Source organism: Halichoerus grypus, chromosome 1 (assembly GCF_964656455.1).
Source record: "Halichoerus grypus chromosome 1, mHalGry1.hap1.1, whole genome shotgun sequence".
Lineage (NCBI taxonomy): Eukaryota > Metazoa > Chordata > Mammalia > Carnivora > Phocidae > Halichoerus > Halichoerus grypus.
The window spans coordinates 179,435,404-179,462,065 of record NC_135712.1 but is presented as its reverse complement, the minus strand read 5'-3'; the positions used below and the strand labels follow the sequence as shown (position 1 = coordinate 179,462,065).

Sequence of the window (26,662 nt, the reverse complement as noted above, 5' to 3'; positions counted from 1 at the left end):
AGCCTTTTGATGTGGAAAAGAACCATTCAAGTTAAAATGGTCCCATCGCTGGCACTGGCTGCAGGAGGGAGGATTTTTTAATTGACGTTATCAAGTGTTAGTAATAAGAGGTGGTACTGGGGATGGCTGAGTTCCTAAATAATTGATGTATGCAAACCCCCACAGGCCACTTGAACCATTTAAAAACAAACAGGAGTGCCTTGGACTGCCCTTGACGAGGTGAACCTTCAGAAAACCAATTGACTCTAAAATTAGCACAGCCCAGAGTGTGTCTGGGGGTAGATGTCAGGAGAAAGAGCTTTTAAAAAATTGTGCCCATCTTCCTAAAACTAGTCGCAAAACGAAATGTCTCGAAGTTGTAGTCCAGTGCATTTTCCTGGTTGTGCTCCATCCTTTTTTCAGTTTTTTCATGGCCCTACTTCTCTGTGTTTCTACAGGAAGACGCAGGACTGGCTACGTAATTTGCAGAGCCCCAGTGAAAAGTGAAGATGTGGTTCAAAAATTAGTCAGAATTTCAATATGGAAACGGCAGAAGCACTGAAACTTCTAACCATGCCTCCAAAGCCAGCCCTGGTAGGAGCCCCTATATTCTTTTGGGAATAATTAAGCGTATTGATGATTATGCCTTTAAAAAAAAAATCACCCATAAGCCCAAAATTAAGGTAGGTTTTTTTGGTTTTGCCTATCCTCTCCTGTGTGGCATCATATTTTTATATATCGTATACATAACAAATATTAGTTTGTCAGCTTTTTCAGTTGTAATTTTTATGGGTATATGAGATACCTTGTGTGGACTCTGCAGTCCCTTAATACTGGGCATTTTGTGATGGTCTTTTTTTTCCTTCTTTTGCTCTTTGAATAATACAGCCACCACTTTTATCCATTAATCTTCCTATTTCTGTTGATTTACCTCCTCAGGATAAATTTCTAAGAATGAAATTCTGGGAGCAAAGGCCAAAAACATCTTTATGGTTCTTAAGATTTATTATAGTATTAATTTCCAAAGGGGCGATACCAATTTAGACTCAACTTCATCAGCCCCAAGTGTTACATTTTAAAAAATATTTTGTTGCTTACCAGGTATACGGTAAGCTCCGGTTACCTTAAATTGTTCTTCTTGGATTACTGACAGCAGTGAACATTTCTTCCTGTTTGAATTTCATATTTTCACTATTGAGCAGTGCTACTTCATAAATTTACCCCCCCCTTCTCTGCTGATCACATTTGGCTAGAAATGTATCTATGTGTTACTTAGCCCTGTATTAAAGTTCAAATGTGGTTTCCCTGATCAACATTTTCCTACTTTCACTTCTTTAAACAATCAGAATTATTAATCTTTTCAGGTTTAGAAACCTGAATTTGATGACATGAGATGATATAAGGCTATAGGGGGTGGGAGGATGGAGAAGAAATGGAACATTCTTAATGAAGTTCTTGCTTTATAATTTTCCACTCTGACAAATGTTTTGCTCGGCACAAACAAAAACAAACCAGATACAATGTTCACGTTAGAGAAGGTTTTGTTTTCCCTGGAAAGTTGCAGGGCACTTGAGTAAGATTATTTACCCTCCCCAAGACCCAGGTTAGGACCCTATCACGCATGCTGGCTCACCCCAGTGCCTAATGCAGAGTGGGTCCCCAACAAATACTAACTGACGAGATCTGTGTGACAACCTGACAACCCAACCGACTTAGACATTAAGGCTTCTTAGAACTCCAGAGAAACGAAATCCAGCTGCACAACATTCCTTGATCCCAGCAGATCCCCCCGAGTGTGGCAAATGCAGTCACACACGCCTGCGGTGCTTCAGAGAATAAAAGAGAATGGATTTCCAAGCACGATACATCTCAGGTAAGATGCAAACTATTTAAGATACGATGCTTCACACACATTCGTGTGTCTCCTAGAAATCGGAACTGCACGATGCACCATCCTGCATGTTGTCTGTCCCCTGCCCCACCTTTCCCCCCCAACTCCTACTTCCCCAACGGTTCCCAATGAATAACTGTGCAAAACCACACATTTCCCTCCTTACATCTGAGTAATTCCTTTGTCTAGCCACTCTGGGAACACGAGAGTTTTTAACTAAAGCTGACTGGTGTTTAGGGGCATTGTGTTCGGAGGGTGTGTGCACAGCATGGAGTATTTTGCTTTGTAGCTCCGTTAGCTCCTATCAGGATAAAAGTATAATGCCCCAAAGCCATAATTATGTGGCTACTTTCTAGTGTTTCTGAAGAGAAACAAAACGTGGTAGTCCTGAAGCAGCACAGAAAGGGTGAGGAGGAGGAGCGCTGTTTCAGTGCTAGATAGTAGCTGGGCTGCCGAACTAACAAGGTTCTTTAAGCCATGCCATAAAGTTTACGGCTTGATTTATTCCAATAGACTAGAACAGTTAAGAAACAATTTGCATCATAGCAGGGTAATGCATATTGCCCAAGAAGGAAAACTATGTCATTACAGAATTCACTTAATGGAAATACAGGGTCAAAAAGAGTAACAGTCTGTGACACTGAGAGCGGGCACAGGGACTACGCTGTTGACATATAATTATATTTAGCAAACAGTGTAAAGCGGGGAGATCTGAACAACAGTGCATTTTGACATCCTTACGTTGGGTTTCCTTAACAAAACCAAAACAAACCCAAACAAAATACAACCGAAACCTTCATTTTGTTACAAACAAAACACAACCGAAACCTTCATTTCGTTAAAAATTATGCTGACTGCTTGCGAAATGTGGTTTCTGGTAACACTGGGGTTAATTCAAAGTTGTTAAACAAATTAACTTTGTGGTGGCTTTATCTTGTACAGCAAAATTAGCGTCATTCTTAACTGTTGCCTGAGGTTTTTATCCAAATATCTTTCTCTTTTCAGTAATGCTTTGCACTAAATAGTAGGAATAGATATCAGCTAACCCTTGGAGTTCATAAAGATGATGAGAAATAGTCTCTTCCATTGAATAACTTCAGAAATACTTGCTTTAATGAGCATTTCTTGAAGGTGCTTATATACCAATTTATATTTGGTCTGAACTTCCTTAATATCTGAGTGAACACTCCTGTCATGACAATGATTTAAAAATGAACACGTGTGACTACAGTCAAGTCAGAAACACCAGACCGCTTTAGAAAAGATGATATATAGCAGTATCAGTGTCAAAGGTAAACACATTCTTAAAATGTTGTGTAGTAAATAAAGAGACTGTTCACATAAATTAAAAATGATTATTTCCATCTTTTAAGATCCTTTTCAAAACACTTTGGGCATGAAACTCAAATGCTAAATATTCAAATTTCAGATTGCCCCCAACCCACTCATTACCCTGACCGACAGCATTTTTCTTTTCCTTGTCCTTTGATGCCAATTCTTTCTGGCCCTCGTGGCTACAGGTCGTATTTCCATTCCCATCACTCAAATTATCTTAAAATAAGGTGTTGGTCAAGTAATTCAGAAGGAGTGTGTAGACAAGGGGCCTATTCTAGGGATGGCCAGTGCTGCAAACATTGGATTGGTTTCTTCCTTTAAATTGGGCAACGGTGGAGCAGATACTTGCTCTAAGGGAGAGATGGTCCCTCTAGAGCATCCCCCACAAATCCAAGCATCTGGAAAAATGTGGCTTCTTTTCTCTTTTAAACTTGCCCTGGCAGAGAGGGAGTTGCCCCAGTTGGGGCTCTTCTGCAGCCACGCACCTCCCCACACACACACACGGGGGGAGGGAGGGTGTGCGCCGGCTGCCAGGCACCACACCTCTCCTGTTGTTGGACCGGTCCTAGTGCCATTCAACCCATTCACATGCAGCAGGGACAACCGTCGCCCATCACTTCATTCAGTTATATGGTGCTCATTAGACTGCCGTCTGCTGCTATAATGCTCCTATTAATTTTCCTTTTGATATTTTAAGAGCAATCTATAAATCATGCCGCCTTTCATTTGTGCCATCATTAACGCCTGGTCATAACGCTTCAGCGTTGTGTTTGCGGTTCAGACTATCACACGGCCAAGTAAACAAGCATTCTTTTTCCCCCTGCTAGGTTCGGCGTGCCCGCAAGTTGAACAAACTGACAGAGACACATACCGATTTTAGGAGGAAAAGGTAATGTGGCTTAAAGGATGGCCTGAGATGCCAAGCAGAGGGAAAAAAAGCAAATGAGTCACCCGTGTTATTGCTCGGTGCACTTGCAGGGCTGCATGAAGCCGATTGCTTTTATGGGAAAGTTAGTAAATGGTCCTTTTACGTGCTAACCGAGCTAAACATTTCCAGAAGCACAAACTTTTACCAAGGTTCTAGGAAAGCAGAAATGACAGGAAAGGTATCAAGAGCAGCTTGAGAAGGGCTTGTGTGCACACCGAAGCGGGAGACTGGGACCTGCACGCAGAGACCTTCTGGGTGGACAGTACTCACACGGCTTGCATAGGGGATCTGCCCGGACTGCTGTCACTCTCGTTGCTGTTGGTATGTTCCATTGCCCCGTTCAGCTCTTCCCGTATTGCGCTGGCTAAGTTGCCCAGAGTGGGATTTCCCATGGAAGCGGTAGTGTATAGAGGTATACTATTCTCAGCCATTGAAGCCTGTTAGCAACGAAGAGAAAATATATGAGGACGTAGGGTAAGCCCAGACAGGGAAGCCGTTAATTACGGGTATAGTCAACGATCTTCTGCTTAGGTTCTTAGTAGGGCTGGCCAATACAAGTTTCTAACAGGGGGAGAAGGATTTTGCTTTAAAAGGCAGACTTGCGACACATGTCCCATGCTTGGTTTCCAAGAGCTAGCTGGGACCAAAGCGCTGGTGGCGAGGGAGGACTCAATTTAGCCCTGCTGGGTAGAGTCACGTGGTTTAGACAGGGCTATCTAAAATGAGCTTTCTGTCTGATGCCTTCTTTCAGGAGGAACTGAATATTTCCAGATCACAGGGAAATATAATGGAATTTTCATTTCTTTATCCACTTTGATGACTCCAGTATTGGATATTAAAGATTTGATCCAATTATTCTGGCCTCACAGCTCAAACTTATGAGAACTTCCATAAACATTTACCTCTTAGATCCTATAGAAAAGGAAGAGATTATAGAATTGGAGTCCATTTTTATCTGCCACCATCGTTTCGGTTTTAATGATTTCTGAATCTGTTTAGTGTAGTTTGTGTGATGTTACCCCACAGTTATCTCAATCTTTCAGACTCAGACTGGTCAACCTGGAATTTTAGGACTGAAGGAAAAAAAAATCTGTCACTCTACATGAGTGTCAGCCCAAAAGAGTGGAAATGGAGAAAAGAAGAAATCCTCAAGTCTGTGGTGGGATACTGTTCACTTCTCATCCTCCTGTGTTTGAATAAAATGACCACCCAGTCTCAAATGCAGACAGTCATTAAATACAGCTTTGGACTAAAGTATCCATATTGTTTCATTGGGTAGAGATTATGACCCAGTAACTTTTCATTTTATTGAAGAGGACAGACTTTTAAAAACTGGCAGTGTAATTAGACCAAGATTTATCAAAACTGTCCTCTTGCAGACTACAATATGCCTGGTTTTCCATCCTAATGAGGAGAAAGTACAATCACAAGACAATCTGGCTTGGTGACTTCAATTGGCCAGTCATACAAGAGTCCGAAGTATTCTAGAAATCCTGGCTCTAGAGAGAAAGAAAGAGCCAAAAATGAAGACAGAGCGGGCTGCAGGGAATGTGCCTATTAGGACAACTGCAGCCTCGCTCACTGTACGAACTCCAAAGCCAGGAATGCCTTCTTAGATACAAGCCCCTGGACGGGTCTTCACTTAACACAGCACTGGCCAATGGACGATTTCAAAGCCAGGCTCTGCGCAAGCCCACAGATTTCCCTTCCCTCCACTTCTGGATTTATATAACTGCCTGCTTTTAAAAAGTGGGAAAAAAAAAAATCCTGTTTTTATTTCCAAATGTGGTGAACTCATTTTGATGAACAGTAAATCTGAACATTCCTTCGCTCTCCTACAGTTTGTTAAATAATTTGCATCAAGTACTTTTTTTTCAACAGATCTCTTATAATCGCAATAAAGCATTTTTTCTTTTTTTGGCAGAGCAAAAAGCAAGAACGGTTGCCAGATTATTTTTTAATTTTTTTTTTTTTGCAAACTGCAGCTGGACAAGCATCTTAACGGCCTTCATTTGAGACAACTCAGTGGTCATGCCTCTCCCAGTCATGGAAGTTCTGCTCTCATGTCACCATGACATAGTCAGAACGTGGCCCAAGTGAGGCCATCTCTACAGCATGTTTTTTTTTTTTTTTTAGCAGCTTCTCCAGTCAAAAATGGAGAGGTAAAGACAAAACTGAAATGTTTGTAAGAAGGTGTTCTATGGCATAAGATGGTCACCCTGACAGACAGAGCAACCTTCTTAGGATGATGTGTTCTCCTTGGCTCTCGAAGTGTTCTAGGTGAAGGTCATTAAAACATGGGCTGAGGCCCAAACAGCCACGGTGGTGAAAGGCATCCAAAAGGCAAGCACTTCTGTTGATCCCTCGGTGGTGAGAGAGACCAGAAAGATAGAAAGAGGAAAACCAGCCTGGTCCCTTTAAGAAAATGACCAGGTGGGAGGATGGTGCCTGATAGGCCACAGAGCCTCTTGCACCTTCTTTGTTGAGTGAGTGATCAAAGCAACCCACCCAAGGCTAGAAACATTAACAAAGTGGTTTTTTTTTTGTTTTTGTAGTTGATGTCTACGGAGGAGCAGGTGGGGTATGATTTTTATAACGGACTTCATTATATAAATGGTCCTGTGTACAGTATGTGGTTTCCTATCAAACTGGCACCTCTGCCCAAAAAACAAAACAAAACAACCCCCCCAAAAACTAAAAAACTAAGGTGCCTCAGTCCATAAGTACCGCTGCTCCTGGAACACGAACCATGCTAAGATCCTCGGGGGAAAGGCAGTCTATAAATAAGAAGCTTTACGGTTACCCTTAGTTACTTCACTTTTTCAGAGCATAATGCAATCTGTCTCACGTCCAATGTTTTATTTCTGTAGTGGATTCTGCTGTCCTATTTTATATATTGTATATCATGCATTATGTTGCTCTAGTAATCTTTTTAAGATGATGTTCCACTATTATTTTTACTTGTCTTGAAAAATGGAAATGGGCAATAATGGGAAGGAAAGCCTGCTGGTAGAATCCTGATTTAATTTGCACAGCAGAGAAAGTTACATGAGACTGTCTACTGACCGTGGATCCAAAGTCCTCGACGAGAGGAAAAAGATTCATTCCTCCAATCATGAATTTATATCAATTTATTCACCTCACCTCATTATGCACATAAAGTGTTCTTGGAAAACTACAGGATTGTTCTGGGCTACCCCTGGAAACGAGAAGGGGGAGGTAGGATGCCAAAAACAAATGTTTTCCAGAAGAAACATGAACAGTTTTGTCATGATAAGGCATACTAATTTAAATCAGTCAGTCACATAGTTAAGAGAATCCAGAGGATCACTGCTTTTTTTTCCTTTCCGCCTCATGAATGTAAAATGTGCTTGTAATCTTAATACTCTTCCAGATAGAGCAGCCTTTAAATTCACACTTCACAAGACTCCAGGGAAAATAAGTTACTAATGAATGGTATTTACAGTGGCGGCATCTAAGCGTGCTCTCATTTGCTTTTCTAAAGTTACTGTGTAAACTACAAGTAATTATCAGAAACTCAGAAAGTAGTTCCTCCTATTAAAGTTGGTACAGGCTAAAAATAAATAAATATAATTACTGAAAAGCTAAGTTCAGTGCATTTGCCTCTGCACGGAAACTGCGTTAAAGGTGTATCATCTATTGTTGGGAGCCGGGAGGCTGTGCTGAGTGATGTGGGAAACTGTGTAGGGTGCAGATTAGGTGCTCAATAAATATTTGTTCTAGGAGTAGTGAGAACCACGTGCCCATCCTGATCTCCTGCCTCTTCACCCACTCTGTTCCCATAATGTCAAGTAGCTCAACCATTTTTCATTCTCTTCCCTGACCCCTTAAGGAGCGTTTTGAAGACGCTCCTGTTTGTCTGTAAATGTTTCTGTGTGTTATGGCCCTTTGGAGGGGCACAAGACATTGTACTATCTAAGTACCCATTTTGGGGCGATAAAGCCCCCAGCAAGAACCCATGCTGTAAAGGTCTGGGATGGCCTGGGAGTATATATGTACAGAATATGTCTTTTTCAAGGGAGCAAGATTCCCTTGGCCTGTCTTCTAGAACAATCTAGGCAGGGGCAAACTCAAACTGGGACCACTGAGAAATGGGATAAATAAAAGGCTCGGCTGGCTGCCTTGGTAACTTGTATCTGGGTGGTAAACTCACTCCTGCTCAAAACTAGTGTCTTCATCCCCCGGTAATGCTGGTTATGTAATGAGTGCTTGGTTTGTCAGTAGGAAACAAACATTCTGTATGCTTCTTATGTAATCTCGAGCAATCTGCTGGAAACCTAAAGAGTGTTCTTCAACACCCCTCTAGTTTAAACAATTTACTTTTACCAAGTGAACCAAACCTGGATCGCCGCCCCGCCCCTCCCCCCCACCCCCCCCACCCCGGCAAAGGACTGAAGATGCTAAAACAGACTTTAGAAGAAGAAATAAAAAGCTCTGCTTTCTCTTTAAACCCGTGAACAATAGAAGGTCATGTGATACAGTGGCCTATCATCCAGCACATTAATAGCTGTGCTAGAGTAATTACACTTGTGGTATTTTTGCCTCAAGTGAAATTCTGAAATAAGAGGATGGAAATTATGATACTGCTGATAAATATTAATAAGTGAACTTTTAATTTTTTTGCCACAATATTCAAAATGCTAAGCATCCCACTAATGCTGAAGCAGCCCGATGTGTTTGCCTCCAGGGAGTACGATGCTTTGTGCACTTAAGAAAAAAGTTTAACGGAATTAAAATTTAATATCTAATTAGAGCGAGGCTAATATATTTTGAAATGAGCGGGGGAGACATGTGCCTCCGCTGCATATTCGGGACGACCATTAATCTTACCTGTAAAGCTGCATTGAGGGGTGTACAATAGGCGTGGCTGCTCTGCATGTTTTTAATAAGGGAAGGGTTACTGCATAAGAAAAAGATAAAAACTCAAAGTTAAACGCAATCAGCCCCTGAGTTCCGAGCCAAGTTTTATCTTAAGCTTGCTGGTCTCCCTTCCAAATCAGAAATGTCCCCCATTAACAAAACCAAAGGAAAGTTAGGTTTTCTCCACAGCCCCCCGGCTTTATGGGGCTGGTGTGTGTGGATACCCTGGGGTAGGACTTTGCTCTTCAAGGAAACTGGGTATAAAATTCGGGCTTCAGTTAGACCAGCCCTGGGCACTCCCCTCCACTGATGCTTTTTTTTTTTCTTCCCCTCACACAACATCTTGACCTCTCCGCACAGTTTTAGTAGCTGCCGTGAGTCCAACAGGAAGGCAGAAGCTCTGGGGGGTGAGGGGAAGTCAGTCAGTGAGCTGACAGCAGGGTTTCCTGGGAGTTGTTAGCTAGAGAATCGTCTCCATGATATTAACTCCGGAATGACGGTAGGAGGTAAAGGCAGGATGGCTCTTAAAGGAGATCCCCCTCTGAGGCACATTTAGTGCTAAAAGAAAATGGGGAGAAGGGGGTGACAGGGAAGGGTTGTTCCCAAGGAAGGCAGAGAGGTTGGGTTGAGATCTTTCTTGCACAGCCAAATCTGGGAGGTTGTAAGAATACTGGATGCTGTGTCCATGAACTAATCCAAGGAAGACAAGATACCATTCGAAAAAAATCTCTAGGAAGGAGAGGCTTCCAAGTAGGAAGTCACCCAGATTGATCACTGGCCTTTAAAGGAAGTGTATGTGCTGTTACGGATTTCTCTCTCCTCATTCATTGCACTTACATTATTCTTATAACTGAGTGGGCAAATACTAAGAAGTGTACCCTGCTAAGTACACATTTTAACTCTCCATAAAAGTTGCCTTTTTCCTTGGGAGGAATTACTTTCAAGCCAAGGTATTTACTCTTAAAGGGTCCCCATAAGCTGCTGAATCAAAATACGACCAATATGTGCATTAAAGACGTCAAAAAAGCATTATTCAAGGCACTGGTGTTCCAAAGAGAAACAAGAGAAATACATGTACGAATCACACAATTTAGTTCCATTGCAGAAAAGCCGTGGCACCTGCTACTTGGTGAGATGCAAAACTACATGGGATGAGTCAACCATGCAAAGCCAAAGCAACAGCAGAAAAAACAAAACAAAAGCAAGTAAAGGCTCTTACTGTGTGACAAGCTCGTCAAAGTTTTCATCGGGGCAGTATTTGCGAGGACGGCCTCGTTGAATATGGCGGCCACGTTTAAACTCTTCATCATCAACTGTCCAAAAGGACCCAAACTCATCCTCTACTCTGATAAAGCACTTATGCAGTGAGAGGTTGGTGCGAATGGCACCCTGGGATAGGAGCAGCGGCAAAGGAGATGGAGTGGCAACAAAAGGAGACGGGGTTGGGGGGGCAGAACAGACATCCAATACAGGGAACAGGAAAAAGAAAATAAAATGCAATAAGCATAAGCAAATGGTTTGTGAGGGTTAATATGCATTGCCACCTAAAGCTACTAGCGTGGGATGCAACAAAGACCGGCAAGCAGGGCAGGGGGACTGGTGGGTATACAAAACAGGAGGGATGAAATGCTTTTTTGCTTCCCTTAACTGAGACAACGTGAAACCGGTTCGTTGGTCTAACACCATCTAGCAGCCAAAAGCCTCTACTTGACACTTGTTAGCACAATCCAAGCTAGGCTAAGAAGTTCAAACATGGTGGACGTACCCACTGATCTTTTGTGGCCTTCGTTTTTGGAATTCTACTTCATCCACTGTCCATACTGCCCCTTTAACGTTTTCTACTCGCACAAAACACTTGTGAAGACTAAGATTATGACGCACTGCATTCTGCAGCAAGTATAAAAGAGAGAACATTTACATTTTCTATAAGAAAAGACTCCAAAAACAGCAGTAAATTCAGCCTCACAGTCCACATTTGTCAAACCATCCCCAAAAGCTGTAGCTAACCACCCCCGTGGATGACCTTCTTGAGGTTAAGGATGCCTTTTCCAAATGTAAAAATAAAAAAAAACAAAAAACAAAAAACAAAATTATCAATTAATTATACTCTGGCATTTACATCTAGTCTCTGGTAGTAGCGAACCAGAAGAAATAGTTAATATGCATATAAGCCCAAAATAGGGGTCACAGTAAAAATCTGAAAATATTGTTAATATGACTTCAAAATAAACATGTAGAGCATAAAACTGTCCCCTTTAAACTTATCTCCCATATAAAAGGGTATTTTAAAAAAAACATGCAAGATGATAATACTGTTAAATACATTTTGTTCTTGTTCTTTTTTTGAAAGTTTTGGCTTTAATACCTTCTACACGTTTTGTCAGATTTATCTAAATTGGATTTTACCACTGAGAGAGCATCACCTCCTGCAGCTGACTGGATGAGGGAATGCAATGATCCCCAGTACATCAGTATCCATCATCAAGCTATGTCTTACCTTCCCAAATATATACAAACCTTGGCCCTTACTATGGGCAATTACTTTAATTAACAAAAAATGTCAAAGAAACACCTGAGTAGAACTCTCAATGGCAAAAAGATGATACTCCTGCCGCTGATGGTTCCTAAAGACACATATTTCTATCCCCCGCCTCCATGTTTCTTTTTTATGGTTAAATGTCATTTCTAAGATCATTCTTAAACGGAGACCCTGGACATCCATAGTCCACCGAAAAGGAGGATCTCAACTCAAAGGTGAGGAGCCTTAACATCTCCTCTTTGCTTTGATTTTCAGAAAAATCCACGACCCATGCTGGGGTCTGGAACAAACATGGCTTCACTTCTTTAGCCTCCTTGGTTGAACTTGCTGATCGAGACTCCAAATTAGACATGAGGACATTACAAAAAGACCCATGCCATTGACTCAAACCTTTCTTCTTACAGGGCATAAGCAGGTGACTACTGTGGCCTGAACAGCGGATGCATACATCCCATCTCCCATATGCCATGTAGCATATCCTCCACTCCATTCCAATGATGCTGCCATCGCTCAAACGTGGGGCAACCCACCCCTTGGGCTACCTGCAAGTATTTCCGCTCTCAAGATACTGAGCGCTGTTTCCACTTTTAGATAATCACCACTGGTGACTCTGAGGAGTCAGACGAGATAGTGCTGATTTTTCTTTTTCGATGTGGAATATTTAAGGAGATAACGAGACATGTTTTATTACATAGCTAAGTTATCCACTACTCGCAAGGAGAATCCACAGGATAAATTCTCAGAGTTTTTGAGCTATGTCAGCATAATTGGGGTAGGTTGAAAACATCCAGATGACCGTGAAAGGACACCCCTGATTCAAACAGGTTGGACAGGTTGGCATAAAAACAAAAGAAAAATCTCTGAAAACGTTTGTCATGTTATATTTATACTTGGTAGGACAAATTTCTTCATGTATAGGTTGTAGTCTGCTCTTTCAATAAGCATTTTCTTTTTTATGCTGTACCAACGCACGGCACAGGGATGCAAAGGGTCTACTCTTACCTCCTAGAACAATACTTAGGAGGTTAAGATAAATAAACCCAAATTTTCTTTTAAAAAACTACAGACAGATCATGTATATGTATGGAAGACATAGTGGGGAAAGAAATCAACATTTCCGCTCAACCTTATCACTGTCTAATACTTTAGAATAAGCATCGAAACATTTAGAACTGCAGAAGATCTAAAGAAACCATGTCTGCCAGAAGGACTACTATAGATCTGTCTGAAGCGTGTGGCCATGTAAGTAAAGATAGAAAGTCAAACTTAAGTTTTATTTTCCAAGACTGTACATCTAAGCAAAAGCATCCAGAAATCAAAGAGTTGCCCAAAAACGTGAGTAAGCCCTTTTCAGCCATGACTTAAATTGGGCACTTCATCTTTTGTTTAGGATTACAACAGAAGTAAGGACACGTAGAGAAAATTATACGTATTTATGAGTCATTTGGTACTTGATCTAGGATTGTTTATATTGATGGCACTTTTTCCTGCAGTTTGCAAAAATGAAAAAGTTAAAGCTGTAGATCTGAGCTTAAATATCATATTCACAGCCAGTAATTATTTTTAAATTTGATCATTTTCTATTTATAAAAGGCAATTTGAAGAAAATGTCTGCTTCATGCTTATAGTTCCTACATTTTGAAAGGCATTCATAGCTAAAGATACTTTGCATTTTATCTCCTAAGGGAGGCTGAGGAGAAGCGGGTAAGGTTTTGAACATAGGTTCCCTTCAGCACCCATGTGTCTTAATGGAAATAAAAAAGGATACTTTGAGCCATAATAGATATTCATGGCTGTGTGAGGTTGATAAATTAATTCTACGGTTATATTCATTTTCTTTTAAAATGCTAATTTATCAAGAACATAAAAGAGGCAATGTATTTTCTGTTTTTGTTTTTCTCCTATCTAAAATTTAAAAAGTAGCAGAGCAAATTTCCTTTGCATCCTATAATAAATCCCTATCATATTTATAATAATGACATGTAAAAATATCCTAAGATATTTGCATTTTACATGGTGTGGAACTTAGGGATTATAAGAATTCTAGATAGGAGAAAAGCATGAAAAAAAATTGTCAGGTTGGACCTGCTCTCTTCTATAGCAAGAATATTTAAACCAAGAAAGTAAACGTGGTAAAATCCAAAAATTTGTGAGGGCTTCATTCAACGCAGTGGAAGAAATACTAGAAGAATCTATGAACCCATTGCTGAACTGGAAATGAGGTATGTCACGTGATCCTCAAGCCTTGTTAGGGCATCCCATGTGGAGCTGAGGGATTTGATCCGTTTTATAGCAAATGGTGTAAATGGTGTTACAGTGAAGCTGGATAATTTCCTTTTCCAGATTTTCTATGAATCTCTGATGGATAGAGTGATGTAAAAAAACAAAAACAACCCCCCCCCCAAAAACCCAAAACTAAAACCAAAAACTTAATAATATATGGTGCTCCCCTCTGATATTTGCCATACACAGTGCTAGTCCTGAGACCACACAGCTTTCTTTACTAATTGTGGTAAGGAGCTTTTTTTTTTTTTTTTTTTTAAATCCAACCAATGAAAGTTATGTCAAGTCTGTCTGATGATTTCTCCCGGTTAAAAAAATGTTAGCCATGCATCTCAGCAAATTCTGGTGGTGGCTGACGACCGAAAAGCATGAGGTTTGTGTAAGTAAGAGGACAGCCTCAATATTGGGGCGACAGTGTCATCTGTTCCTTTTCCCTACATATTGCAACTGGACAGAAAGGACTTTACTGGCTGGTCCCTCCAAAATCTGATGCCAATGTAATGGGAGTCTTCTATCCCGGCATTCTAACCCCAACAGTACTCTTCTCTCAATAAAATACTCCCATAAATCTGACTTTTTGAGTGTATCAAAACAATACACATGTAACTTAAAACACCTGCATTTTTTCAACTCTTTTATAAACTCTTTTATAAATGGTAAGTAAGACCCAAGCCTAACAGGCCTGCAAGAAAGCTTACCTTCCATGTGGCCGCATTGCGTCGAAAGTAAGCAAACATTCTTGTGAACCAGTTATAGATTTCATTTAGTGTTAGCTGCTTTTCTGGAGATTCGAGAATGGCCTATGAAGCAAAAGTAACAAAAGAAGATAATTTATGACCAAATCAGCAAAATCGTCATTATACAGTTTCTTGAAAATATAAAATAACCAGGATTCAGAGCTAAAGCCCAAGAAAGGTTTCACGAAATGATCTAAGATTAATGGTTGTATTTAACAGTTCAATAGCAAAATTCAAAATGGAATTATCTAATTGTTTTGAGTTTTTATTTCTGTTTCCGTACAGAAATATTAATTTATTAGTCATTCATAAAGCAGAATCAAAGAGAAATGCAAAACATTTCACTAGCTGATTAAAGCTCAGTAATTATTTAGAGCTCAGATTAATTCTAGGGATCAGAGATTACTGTAGCTTGTGATAATTGACTTGCCATCTTTAAACAGGCTCATTTTCACTGTTGTGTGAAATGAATTTCCTAATAATCACATCGTATTGTAATACTTAATCAAAAGCAATTATGTTATATATTGCAGTTTTAAAAAACCTTATAGAAAAGGTTTTAGCATGCTTGCATACTAAACGGTTTTAAATCTACTTCATCAATATAATATATCCATGTACACATATACCTTTTGATAGAATTTCACATACTGTGTTATTTACTTACCTGCCTAATTAAAGATGCATATGTAAATGGTGGTCTAACTTCTGCGTTCTTATAAAATTCTTGGTTCTGCGCAATATCTGCTAAATAAGAATCATTGTCCTATTAATTATCACTTTTTAAAAAGAGGCTGGTCTACAAGAATTGCATATTACAGTTCTACATGAGGCGAAAATGGAGTATCTACCTGAAGAAATGGGCACGTTGTATTTGTCTGAGTACCGCCTGCGGATGGGTCCCACCGTATGCATGCTGGTGGTGGTGATGACGGAGGGGCCTTGGGTGACAGGAGTGATGGGGGCGGTTGGGGTCGTCGGAGTGTGAGGTAAGCTCTGTGGAGAAGCCTCAGATGCAGACTTGGAGAGTGTGACACTTGATACCAGATTCAGCTGTGAGGAAAAGAAGAATTCTTAGAAGAGCTTCAGACAAAACAGGGAGCCAGCAGGCATCTGAAATCCAGAATACTACAGGGGACGCCCGGCTAGCTTTACTTCTCTAAGTAGATGCTTCGAATCAACTGAAATGTGAGGCGAGTTCCCATGCAAAAACAGTTCACATAGTGGTTAGTTTAAAAATCTCTCTGGCCATGTTCTCCTGACCCGTTGGTGACACAGGTGTTTTCCAAAGACGGTGAAAAATGAGTGTGTGCAGAAAGGGGTGACCTAGCCCAGTGAAGTCTGACAAGTTCTGGGTCAAAACATTTCTTGAGTCCTGGCTTTGAACCCTTTTGAGCAGCCTACTGTGCTTGGCAAACCTCCCGGAGCGGGTGGAGTCCTGGTAGGGCCAGTGAACACCAACACCCTAGAAGCCACCAGCTGGGGTACGTTGGTCTAGACCTGAGCTCCCCAACAGCACTTTCTGCAGTGTGCCAGCGCCAGGGTGGAACTCTTTCTACTTCTTACCAAAATTAAACTTTTGTTTAAATAGCCACATGTAGCCAGTGGCAACCACTGGCCAGCACAGGGACAGGCTACTTAACTCCATGATGAACCTTCACCGATGGGACCACAAGGATGTTTGGCCTGTGGCTCCAATTAAAAAGAGTGGCACTGGGGCGCCCGAGCGGCTCAGTCGGCTGACTGTCCAACTCTTGATTTTGGATCAAGTCATGATCTCCGGATGGTGGAATCGAGCCCCACGCTGGGCTCTGTGCTCAGCGCAGGGTCTGCTGGAGATTCTCGCTCTCCCTCTGCCCCCCAACTCTCTCTCAAATCAATCAATCTTAAAAAAAAAAAGTGGCATTGATCCAGTAAGACATCATTCAGTTATATCAGTTGGCAAAGACTAATCTTTGATAGCTTTATGTGTAATTTTCATTAAACTCTATCAAATAGAGGACTGGAATCTATTAAAAAAGATGACATACGAAACATCGGGAACTGTAAAAATTTTTTTTCTTTGAGTTTCAAATGCTCAGTAATATAATGGAATCTAGAGCATCAAGTGAGGAAATGAGTATTATTTATTTGAAGTCGTACAAAGGAAAATGAAGGAGTACCGTTTCCTTCCTTCCATTAGCCTTCACCTCGAAGTGCTTCTCTTATTAATAAAAAAAAAAAAAAAAATGGGCTCGTCCCCCTTACCCTGAGTTTGTTCTTCCAGAAATACTATGTCTAGCTATACTACAGAACTTGGCCTTTTTCAACATATTACTACAATTTACACAGAATTGATAGCTCAGATACTTACAGCCGGCCCCAAATCCAAGAAATTTAATGCAAAGTAGGCTTACTTGTAACATTTTCTCAAACCAGATTTCAAATCATTTAACAAAATAAGTACTTCACTATGGCAGTAGCCCTACGGACAAGGCATTATTTGTGGGAGGTATTAAAAATGAGATTCCTCTGGGATCATAAAGAACACATTAAAAGTTCCAATTTGTTGAGAAGATTCACCTCTACTCACACTCCAGTAATGAAAAAGGCCATGAGAATGCCTCTCATATGTTTACGGTAGTTCCATTAAAAAAAAACAAAAAACAAATAAAACCCAGGAATTTGAAGAAAAGAAGGATCAAATATTGTTAGGTAAATATTCAGGGAAAAAATGTAAATATGGTGCTGGAAAGGGTATGGTGGGTAGCAAGCCTGCAGTTGTGCTTTCCTTTTTTATTTTAATTGGATGCTTAACAGTTTTTATTTCTTAAATATAAATATTCCTTTAACATACTTTTTAAAAAATATTATGTTAATCACCATACATTACATCATTAGTTTTTGATGTAGTGTTCCATGGTTCACTGTTTGCGTATAACACCCAGTGCTCCATGCAGAACGTGCCCTCTTTAATACCCATCACCAGGCTAACCCATCCTCCCACCCCCCTCCCCTCTAGAACCCTCAGTTTGTTTCTCAGAGTCCACAGTCTCTCATGGTTCGTCTCCCCCTCTGATTTCCCCCCTTCATTTTTCCCTTCCTACTATCTTTTTTTTTTTTTTTTGCTTTCCTTTTTAATTCCCCTGGTGAAATGCTGACTCAGCTAATGCCAGACCCTTCCCCCAACCCCCATGCCCTAGAAGAGCAAGCTACGGAGAGGACACTGCTCTTACAACCCCCACCCCCCACCCAGCAAACTGGGCCAATGCTGTGAGTTGCTTTCTTTTTTATTAGTGCTGGAAACCTGCCTTCCTGACACGTATTTGTGGACTAAGTGCTTACAGTTCAGAGTAGCAGCCTTGGGATGGAGCAGAACTGAGAAGCCACGGGGGAAGGTTGGGGCTGACCTCCTCTGTGCCTTGGGCCTTAATCACTGACCAAGTGCAGCAACCAGTCTGCATAAGCATCAGCCCAAGCAACGGGTCAAGGAAATTAGTGCAGCAAAGGCTACTGCTCATAAATACACAGCTTCTAAAATTCAGACGCTGCTAGTCCTAAGAATATCCGAACACTCTGGAAAGTCATGGATACCATTTGTATAAACCGTGTTGTAAACCACCTGCCACTGCGTGATTTCACTTCATTCTCATACCATCACTAATAAGTGAGATGTCACTGCTCACGTTTTACAGATGAGCAAACTGAGGCCAAAGATCGATGAAATGACTTGCCTATATTCACAACCAGTCAAACACACACTTGTGATTCTAGGCTCTCTGTATAAGCATCTTATGCCCAGTTAATGGGAAAAATAAACACTAGACAGTTTCATTTTTCTGTATGCTCATTTTTGGAAAGGATTCAGTGAATAGCTCTAGTCCCTGCTTATAAATGACATTCAATAAATATTACTGAACAAATATAAGGCATTTGAAACTGAAATGACAAAAACAGGGACAGAACATTCATTCGCTGCCCCTGAAGAGCTTACCATCGAAAACAGACACCGGTCCAAGGACAGCGTGCGTTAACCACCACTCAGCAATTCTGAGGACTAACTCTACTTTTTGGCTTTTCTTTTCCGCTAAAGGACAGTACCCTAAACACCATAACTTTCTTAAACACTTAACGAGAATTATAAATAGAACGGCCTCAAGGAATATGCCGGCTGCTCATTTTGTGAGGAAGGGCACCAAGTGTACAGGACTCTAAAAAATCAAAACTCATGTAAACATTCAGCAAGTACAAATCCATCTTGCGGTGCTCACATAGGAGAACAGACACGTCACGTGGTACTGTGTCATAAAATGTGAAAAGAATGGGACATCTGTAGCTTTTACCCAAGGTCTTAACACCTGGACTGTCTGTACTGAAAAAGCAACAGTGAAAAATAAAATCCCTCCAGGTTAGCACAACCCACAAAGAAATACACGGTAGAATTTTCTGGAGGCTTTTGAACATAGGTAGCAAATGGAAATAAACACGAAGCCAGAAGAGAGCAGAGAGGGGGCTTACCAGGCTTCACAAATGACACCGTGATTCACACCCACTGCTGGGCTGTCTCTAATAAGCCACAGAGGAAGCGGCCAATCTCAGCTAATTACCAGATAAAAATGTATTGTAAGGGTTCTAATTAGGAGACGCGGATGGAGGTGATCTAATGATTAAATGCTGTATTCGAGTGACCCCACCATCAATGTGCAGTGGTGCAAGATGTCACTGGAATATTTTGTAGAAACAGTAATTTTACTTCGAGGAGGGGAGGCAGTAATATTTGTAATGATGGCTGTGAGGTAAACTAATTAAAAGACAGTTCCTACAGGAAGAGGGTGGCTGAGAGCAGCTGTGGCCATTCCACAACCAAGTGCCAAGTCTCAATAGAGGAACGGCAGTCAAGTGGAAAATTTCTGCCTGACCTCTGCCCTTGCTATTAATTTGCAGGAAAACTAATGACACATATACATATTCCCACAAAATTGTTCTAATTGCTAATTTGCCAAAGGAGCCCAGATTCCAAATTAAACATGACTGTAGTCTGTGAGGGAAGGGAGAACAAAAAGCTGTAAACTCCAAACAGAGGGTGCTTCGCCTCGCAAAATCATTTGAAGACTGAACCAACAAGTTAATGAAATGTCAACCTTGTCAACTGCTATAGAAGTTTGTTAACTTTCAAACTTCTGTTTGATGATCACATGCTTGTCTTGAGGAGAAACCATCTTCGGGGAGGAAGGTCACGAGGGAGAGATAAGATGGAGCATGGGGAAGGATTCAAAACAGGCTCTGTGTTCAAACCAAACCTGCTCTTTTAATTAAGGTCTCTGAAAACAGTGGAATCCCCCCACCCCCCCCCAAAAAAAAAGAGAAAGAAAAAAATTTAATTACAGACTTAGAACAGAACAGCAAATCGGGACTGGTGTGGGTTTTGCTGTAATCTTGAAAGATTCATCTTAATTGTAAACTATTAAATCTTAATATAATCATCAATTAGAAATGAAAGCATATGCGCTTCGTGTTTCTGATCATAGTTAAGGTTTTAAAAGATAATTTTTTTTTTTTTTCCCCCGGGGCATGGAGCAGGAAGGGATTGGACTGGGAGGGTTTCTTTTCCTATTTTTCTTATTGTGTCTATTTTCTATTTAAAAAGAAGTTGCTATGTTTGGAAAAGTTAGTAACTCTGATATTTTCTACATGGCAAGTTTCCGTCATGTGATGATTTCAGCAAAGATAATCGCTTTGAGGGTCTGGCTAGAAGTTAAATTCTTCTGTCACTTAAGATCCGCTGTAGGGTTTTTTCTTTTTTAAATCTCCGTGTGCTCTTAACCACCGTCTTTCCCCCAGCTCACTTCCAGAAGGGCTGTCCTGGGAATCGTACCCATCCCAATGACTGGGACTCTGTCAGCTGCCTGATCTTCTGCTGAGCCCTTTTCTAAAAGATTAATCTCTAGTTTTTAAACAGTAACCTCCTCTCTTCTTTTAAAGATGATGAGTCACTCACATTTTTAAAAAATAAACAAAGCGCTGATGTAAACCCCGGACAGAAACAGACTTGTCGTAAGTATTCCCATAAGAACTCATTTTTATTTTTGTTTGTGCTCTTGCCTCATAAGAAAACAGATTCTGAGAACAAAAGACAAACCTGAAACCCAAACACGGGGGCACCTAGCTGCTTAGTAGGGACTTTGAGGCTCACAGAACTCGTTTTTCTGCTCTTGGTGTAACTGCCCTGAGCGGGCTCCAGGCCTGCTTGAACGGCACACTGCTTCTAGACACGAATCACTGGCATTCAGAGACGGCCAGCCTTTCTGAGGCCTGAGGGACATCCGTGGGGAGGCTGGACTGGGGCAGGGGGAGGCTCTGGTTCGGTGCTCCTTGAGCCTGGCCTTGCGACTGCACTGCATAGGGCAGTGACTGAGAAAGTGGTGGTACGGGGGAGGGGGTATGTGTGCGGGGGCGGGGGGGAAGGGGAGGGTAGGGCCTCATGAGAAACAGTACAGAAAAACAGCTTGTGTGTGTTGTGCTAGAGAATCTTTTATGACTGCCTGATACTGTTTCTCTAGGCCTAAAGCAAGGCTGCAAGCAGCCCAAAGGATCAGCCATTGCTTTAAGAGTTAAAAGACCCCTTTTACGGAGGGGGGATACTTTGTTTTTATAGCAGCTAAAAACTATTTCAAAACAGTCCTAATTGCTATGGTTGGAGGAAAAGAGAATGCGTAAAAAGGAAAATGTAATATTGCATTTTGCTTCAAATATCCAAGTTCCTGTAAGCGTTTTAGAACATTTTCATAAAGAAGGATATACTACCTACGCTATAATTACGTGCCCACCAAATATGAAGGAATGTGGTTTTTCCAGGATCAGGAGAGGTTTCTAGTGTGCAGGAATACCCCGGAGCCAGGCGTACCTCTCCTGTCCTCCGGGCTTATAAAATATGATTTACGGGATTTTCCTGACATTATGATAGGGAAGTCTTCTTAAAAAATCCTTAACATCTTAATAAAGTCATAACACAGACATGCTTCTTTTTGTTGTTATTGTTTTGTCCTCTGAGTTACGCTTCCCTCCAAGGAGACAGCTCGGCAAATTCTCCATGGAGCGAGCGTGGAGACACGAACCCCTAAGCAATACACTTTGTTTACTTTGAGAATGTTACCGAGTTTGCAACAAAAGACTATCCATCAGTCTCATTAGGAAGGTTTACTCTTGTCTTTTTTTTTTTTTTTTTTTTTGCTTCTCTTCCCATGGAAAAGAGAAGGATCTTTTAAAACTCAAAATAGAGCAAATCTGGCCATTCTCAACATATGTCAGGAAAGGCTTTTCCCACTGTGCATACCCAAGGGCTAGAATATATAGCCGCTCCGGGAAACTTTGACACATCCTTTTCCATGCAGGGCCCAGGCTTCAGAAAATTAAAAGCTTACAAATAAAATAAATTCAAAAACGGAAAGCCTATTTTATCTGATGCTGGCTGGTCCTTTGCTTCCTCCACACTGGTCCTCTCCCCATTGCCTTCCTCAGAGACACACGGACGCAAGCACCTCCTCTGAACCCAAGAGAGATCCACAGATCTGACTCCTCTCCATTTCTGCCTGTTCCTCTCACACACCACGCTGCCCGGAACGCCCGCTGTAGAGCGCTGCTCGACGGCACGCACAATTCACGCAATGAGTGTGTGCGGTTGTGCGTCTGTCCCTCAAGACTCCGGCACCTCAGTGGCAGGGATGGGGCTCTCTTGTTTTACTGCTCCCTGTTTTTAGTAGCATGCTTAATAAATAACTTGCTGATCAAATAAATACCTTGACTCGAAACGCAGGAATTCCCTGTCCAAAAATACCGTGCCCCGTGAGTCCTGGGTGTAATTACGAAAGGAAAGGTTTTCTTCGGTGTGAAGACTTTGATGGCAAGCGGGGAGAGGTGCTGTTGGAGGTGTCCGAAGAACAGGAAGGCTCCCCTATGCACGTCCCAGTGTGGGATGAGCTGACAGCTACGTCTAAAAACTCAGGACTGTCCTGAGATGAGCATATCCTCCAACGACCCACTTGGGAAGACGAGTTCCACAACGGGGCCCAGGGAGTATGTCTATGAGCTGATGTAAGAACAGTCCAAGAAGGTTTTGGCAGTTTCTCTGATGCAAAGAAAGAGGGACTGGTTGGATGACTGGATACAACAAATGACACTTACCACCCAAATGGCATTTAGTGAAAAGCAACGTTTACAGCAAAGCATTCTATCACTTAGTGACTAAGAATTTTAAAATAAACACAAAGTTCCTTTTAAACAGAAATGGAAAAAAGAAAAAAAACTTCATCAACTTACTGGCAAGGCTGTAACATGAAAGTCCCCATCTATGGTTAGATTTGAATCCTGGTGACTGCTTATTTCAAATCAAAGATTCTAGAAGGACACACTGTGCATTCTATTATTTATGATGGAATAAATTAATTACAGGCAAAACAGGAATCGTTTGCACCTTAGAAACGAACATCAGATGGCTCGGTATCCCTAAAGTTGAATCAAGGGTCTGCTCAATGCGTATGCCTTTTTTCCTCCCCTTTTTGGGGCAAGGAAAGTAAAAATTTATGCAAAACACTACACTTCTACCTTTTATAATTAATTTCCCAATGCCTCACCTATACATATTTTAATAATTCCTGATTTATAAGATGGTATCTATAATAAAATTTTCTATTTTCCAATAAATGAAAAGAAGGCAGGTTCACTCTGGCAACAGTGTCACACAATATCTGCTTGTCAGGCACCAATTTTTACTGCTTACATGTAAGTTAAAGGATAAGGAATTTATAATGCTGCCTGTGAAGGGAACCACTTTTCATACACAAATGTGATCTTTTTTTTTTTTTTCAAAGGGTAATACAACAGTACATTTACATAAACTAATCCAAACAATCTATGTATTTGACAATGGCAAACCTCACACAGATGGCCTATTGTTGGTTTACATCTTGGAGTTCTTTATATTGGCTTGTAGCGCTGCTCTAGCTGTCAAAGGTTTGACTTGGACACTAAATAAATGGTTATAGAAGTGCTGTGCAGCGATATTGGACTTCTTTGCAAAAGAAAACCTGCTGTGTATGAATTCAAAAGCTATTAATTTTTCAGTCAAAAATATTCGTGCCTATTTCTTTTAATAAAGAAATACTGTGCTGAGCTACTAAGAGATAATGTTGACTAGTGGTAGAGAATTTTCAATAGAACAGTTAAAAATAAATTTAGTAGGAGGTCCCCTTCAAAGTTATAATTTCCTAGAATGTAAAACATTTTTTTTTTTAAAATACTAATCAAGACAAACCTTCCTTCCCTGTGCATTTCCCCCAGGAATGCTTTTCCCTGTTTACTGGCTGCTTCACACTGGTCCTCATGGAGATTCCAAATGGTCCTTTCATGGCCAATGCGTGCTTATGTGTATGGCGCTCCCTGCCAACACCTGGCCCCATCACTCACTGAACGCCCCATGGGGTTTCACAACCTCTTCCCCACTTTTATCCCTCCCCCTCCCAAGGAGCCCCGTCATACAACATGAGTGCATCCTAGAGTCCAGAGTCCAAACATTATTATAACATCACTGCTTTTAATCCATGCAGGAAGGAGGAGATAATCTCATTCTCTCCCTTATTACTAGGTTTAAAGACTCAAACCCTTCATCCTGGGGGGGCGGGGGGGAACCATCTCCAACAAAAACAATCACGAAGAGAGTTCAGAAGGCAATGGATTCCCCTAGCAGTTGGCTGTGCTCACTGGAGAACGGCCATCAAGTCATTTCCGGGTCTTACCAACTTGCTTTAGCTGGGTTCCTATTACTCCCAAGGACCCTCCTTAACAGGAGGGGCTGATGAAGGCAACACAAATAGCACAGCTGACTACTGAATCCACAATACCAAACGGCCTAGGTTTTTGTTTCCCTTTCTTTTGGTAGCCTACACATTCAGTCCTATAGCCATTTACTGCAAAACACATGGAAACTAAGGGCTCTTTCCTAGTAAAAATGGATGTGCAAAGTGTTTAATGATTTTATGTCCTATATCTCAGTAATGTGTTCTGTTTCAGACATTAATTTTGTCTGCCAACTGCATCTTGGCAGGCTACCATATTTGCTGGGTTAATAGTCTGACTCCGTTTTATTTCTATCACCATAAATCATACATATATGGGTGTATGTTTGCTTTATTTATAGAAAAAAATCAGTCAAAACAGATAAACCAATACTTTGCCATTACGCTGCATCATTGCATATTGATTAAAATTGCTGGTACTAACTATAGATTGTCAACGCTCAATTAATTTTCACACAGTGACTCCAAGCAAAATCAAATAAAGGCAGTGTACCTTTAAATTTTACAAATCTTAAAAATCAAGAAGCACAGCACTCTCTCCATTTTGAATAATCAGTGGAAGCTACTAAGAGATTTTTAGAAATGTAAGTATATGAGAAATACAACTGTTAAAGCGATCAATTTATAGCAAGGAATGAGGCCCAAGACAGGATTTGGGGTTTAGAAACCATCCTTCTGCTTCGATATTAACTGTCTGTGCTTGGATGGCACTCTTCAAGGTTATGGAAAAGGGAACAAGGCAAGCAGTAGGAGATTCCTAAAAGTTAAATGTAATTTCAGCTTACCGTGTTTGATCTCCTAACTGCAAAAGAGTAATATTCACTTTTAACTCTCTAATAACCATTGGGCACCCTCCATAATTTTAGCCTCCAGTTATTCCAAGAGTGTGTTTTCTGTTTCTTTCCTCTGTTACAGTTACACTGGACTAGCCCTCATTCCCTTCTGCATACCTGCTCGCTGTCTCTCGGCTAACCCCTGAAATGCCTTTTTCTTTTGACTCCATGGTCTGGCTGTCTTCTTTCTGTGTTCACACCATTTAGAAAGATTCCCCCACCCCACCCCATGACCAATCATAATATATTTTCATACACTGCTATAGCACCAATCATCTGTCCTGAAGAGCTAGTTGTAAGGTCCCATGGCCAAGGATCTGAATCATCCTCTATCTTCTTAAATGCCTTGCACACTGCCCTCTTCCTAAAAGGTACCCAGAAAGAGTCAACTGAACTTAAGTCCTTCAGTACTAACAAGCTGCCAGGGTAGGCTATCCTGCCTCCTATGCTTGGGGTGGGGGAAGCAGAGAAGAGATACTGTGGGGTTTCTCCCCTTGGTGTAGAGCTCGGTACTTACGGGCTGAGGGGCGGCTTTGGGTTCCGTAGACTTCACGTGCAGATGGGTCATCATGGCTTGCAGGCGCTCTTTGTCTTTTGCAAGCTAGTGGGAAGGAAATGCTCTGTTATTTCTTTGAATACAGATGCATTACTATTTTAACATCTAAAATGATACATATTCCAAATTAAACTATAGCACCATTGCACATGACAAAATCTTTCTCATTGCTTAATCGTTTTGAAATCTACACAACCATTGCCAAACTCGAAGTAACTGGAGGTGTCAGTGTGAGATTTCTCAACACGAGATGCATTAGCTTTTAACTGGGAAGTTCTAGACCTGCTGGCACCAAGGAGTCCCATAGAACACAGACAGCTAAAAGACAAAAACGTGAATCACGCCTATTAACCAGTCTTATTCACGAGCAAGCCAAAGGGAAACGAGTGAGGTGGCTAAAACTCATAAAAATTCATCTTTTGTGGCTGTGGAAGAGCTCTTAGACACACGGACACATTTATGCAGAACTAACTTCATCTTTCTTAACAGGTAGGCACAGATTAGCACAGTGCCGCTGAGCAACACTGGCAGGGCGGGCACGGGGCAAGGGATGACACGTTCTCATCTCCAAGGGAATGCAGAATAGCCTGATCTTTCATTTATTTAATAGGTGAGTACCTACTATGTGTTAGTCTCATCTTAACAAAAACTTAAGTCTTCTCATTGTACAAAAAATTATCTTTTGAAGAAACACAAGCTTCTAATCTTATGTACATCATTGCACTCAAAATACTACTAGATGCTCCCTTCTTTATGCTTGCCTTGAACTGTTTAAACATGGTGATATTTTTGGTAATTCAAGGCAGCTGGGCACAGAGGATGCAAAATAATTGATTCTAGGTAGTTTTGCCATAAGCATCTTTGCCACAT

At 41.1% G+C, this 26,662-nt stretch overlaps 1 protein-coding gene across 11 annotated transcripts in view; it reads right to left on the bottom strand.

Moving 5' to 3' along the window:
- FOXP1 (forkhead box P1) overlaps positions 1-26,662 on the bottom strand; it is a 490,351-nt gene that overhangs the window by 5,839 nt on the left and 457,850 nt on the right. For 8 of the 11 annotated variants that reach the window (XM_078076030.1, XM_078076039.1, XM_078076037.1 and 5 more), the window contains 7 exons: positions 25,754-25,837; positions 15,425-15,626; positions 15,241-15,320; positions 14,535-14,636; positions 10,780-10,901; positions 8,985-9,054; positions 4,404-4,570 (listed from right to left, as the gene is read on the bottom strand). In XM_078076030.1, coding sequence (XP_077932156.1) covers positions 4,404-4,570; positions 8,985-9,054; positions 10,780-10,901; positions 14,535-14,636; positions 15,241-15,320; positions 15,425-15,626; positions 25,754-25,837 — 827 coding nt within the window. The remainder of the gene's footprint in view (positions 1-4,403; positions 4,571-8,984; positions 9,055-10,779; positions 10,902-14,534; positions 14,637-15,240; positions 15,321-15,424; positions 15,627-25,753; positions 25,838-26,662) is intronic. The other 3 variants (XM_078076044.1, XM_078076060.1, XM_036100272.2) reach the window with 1 other exon arrangement.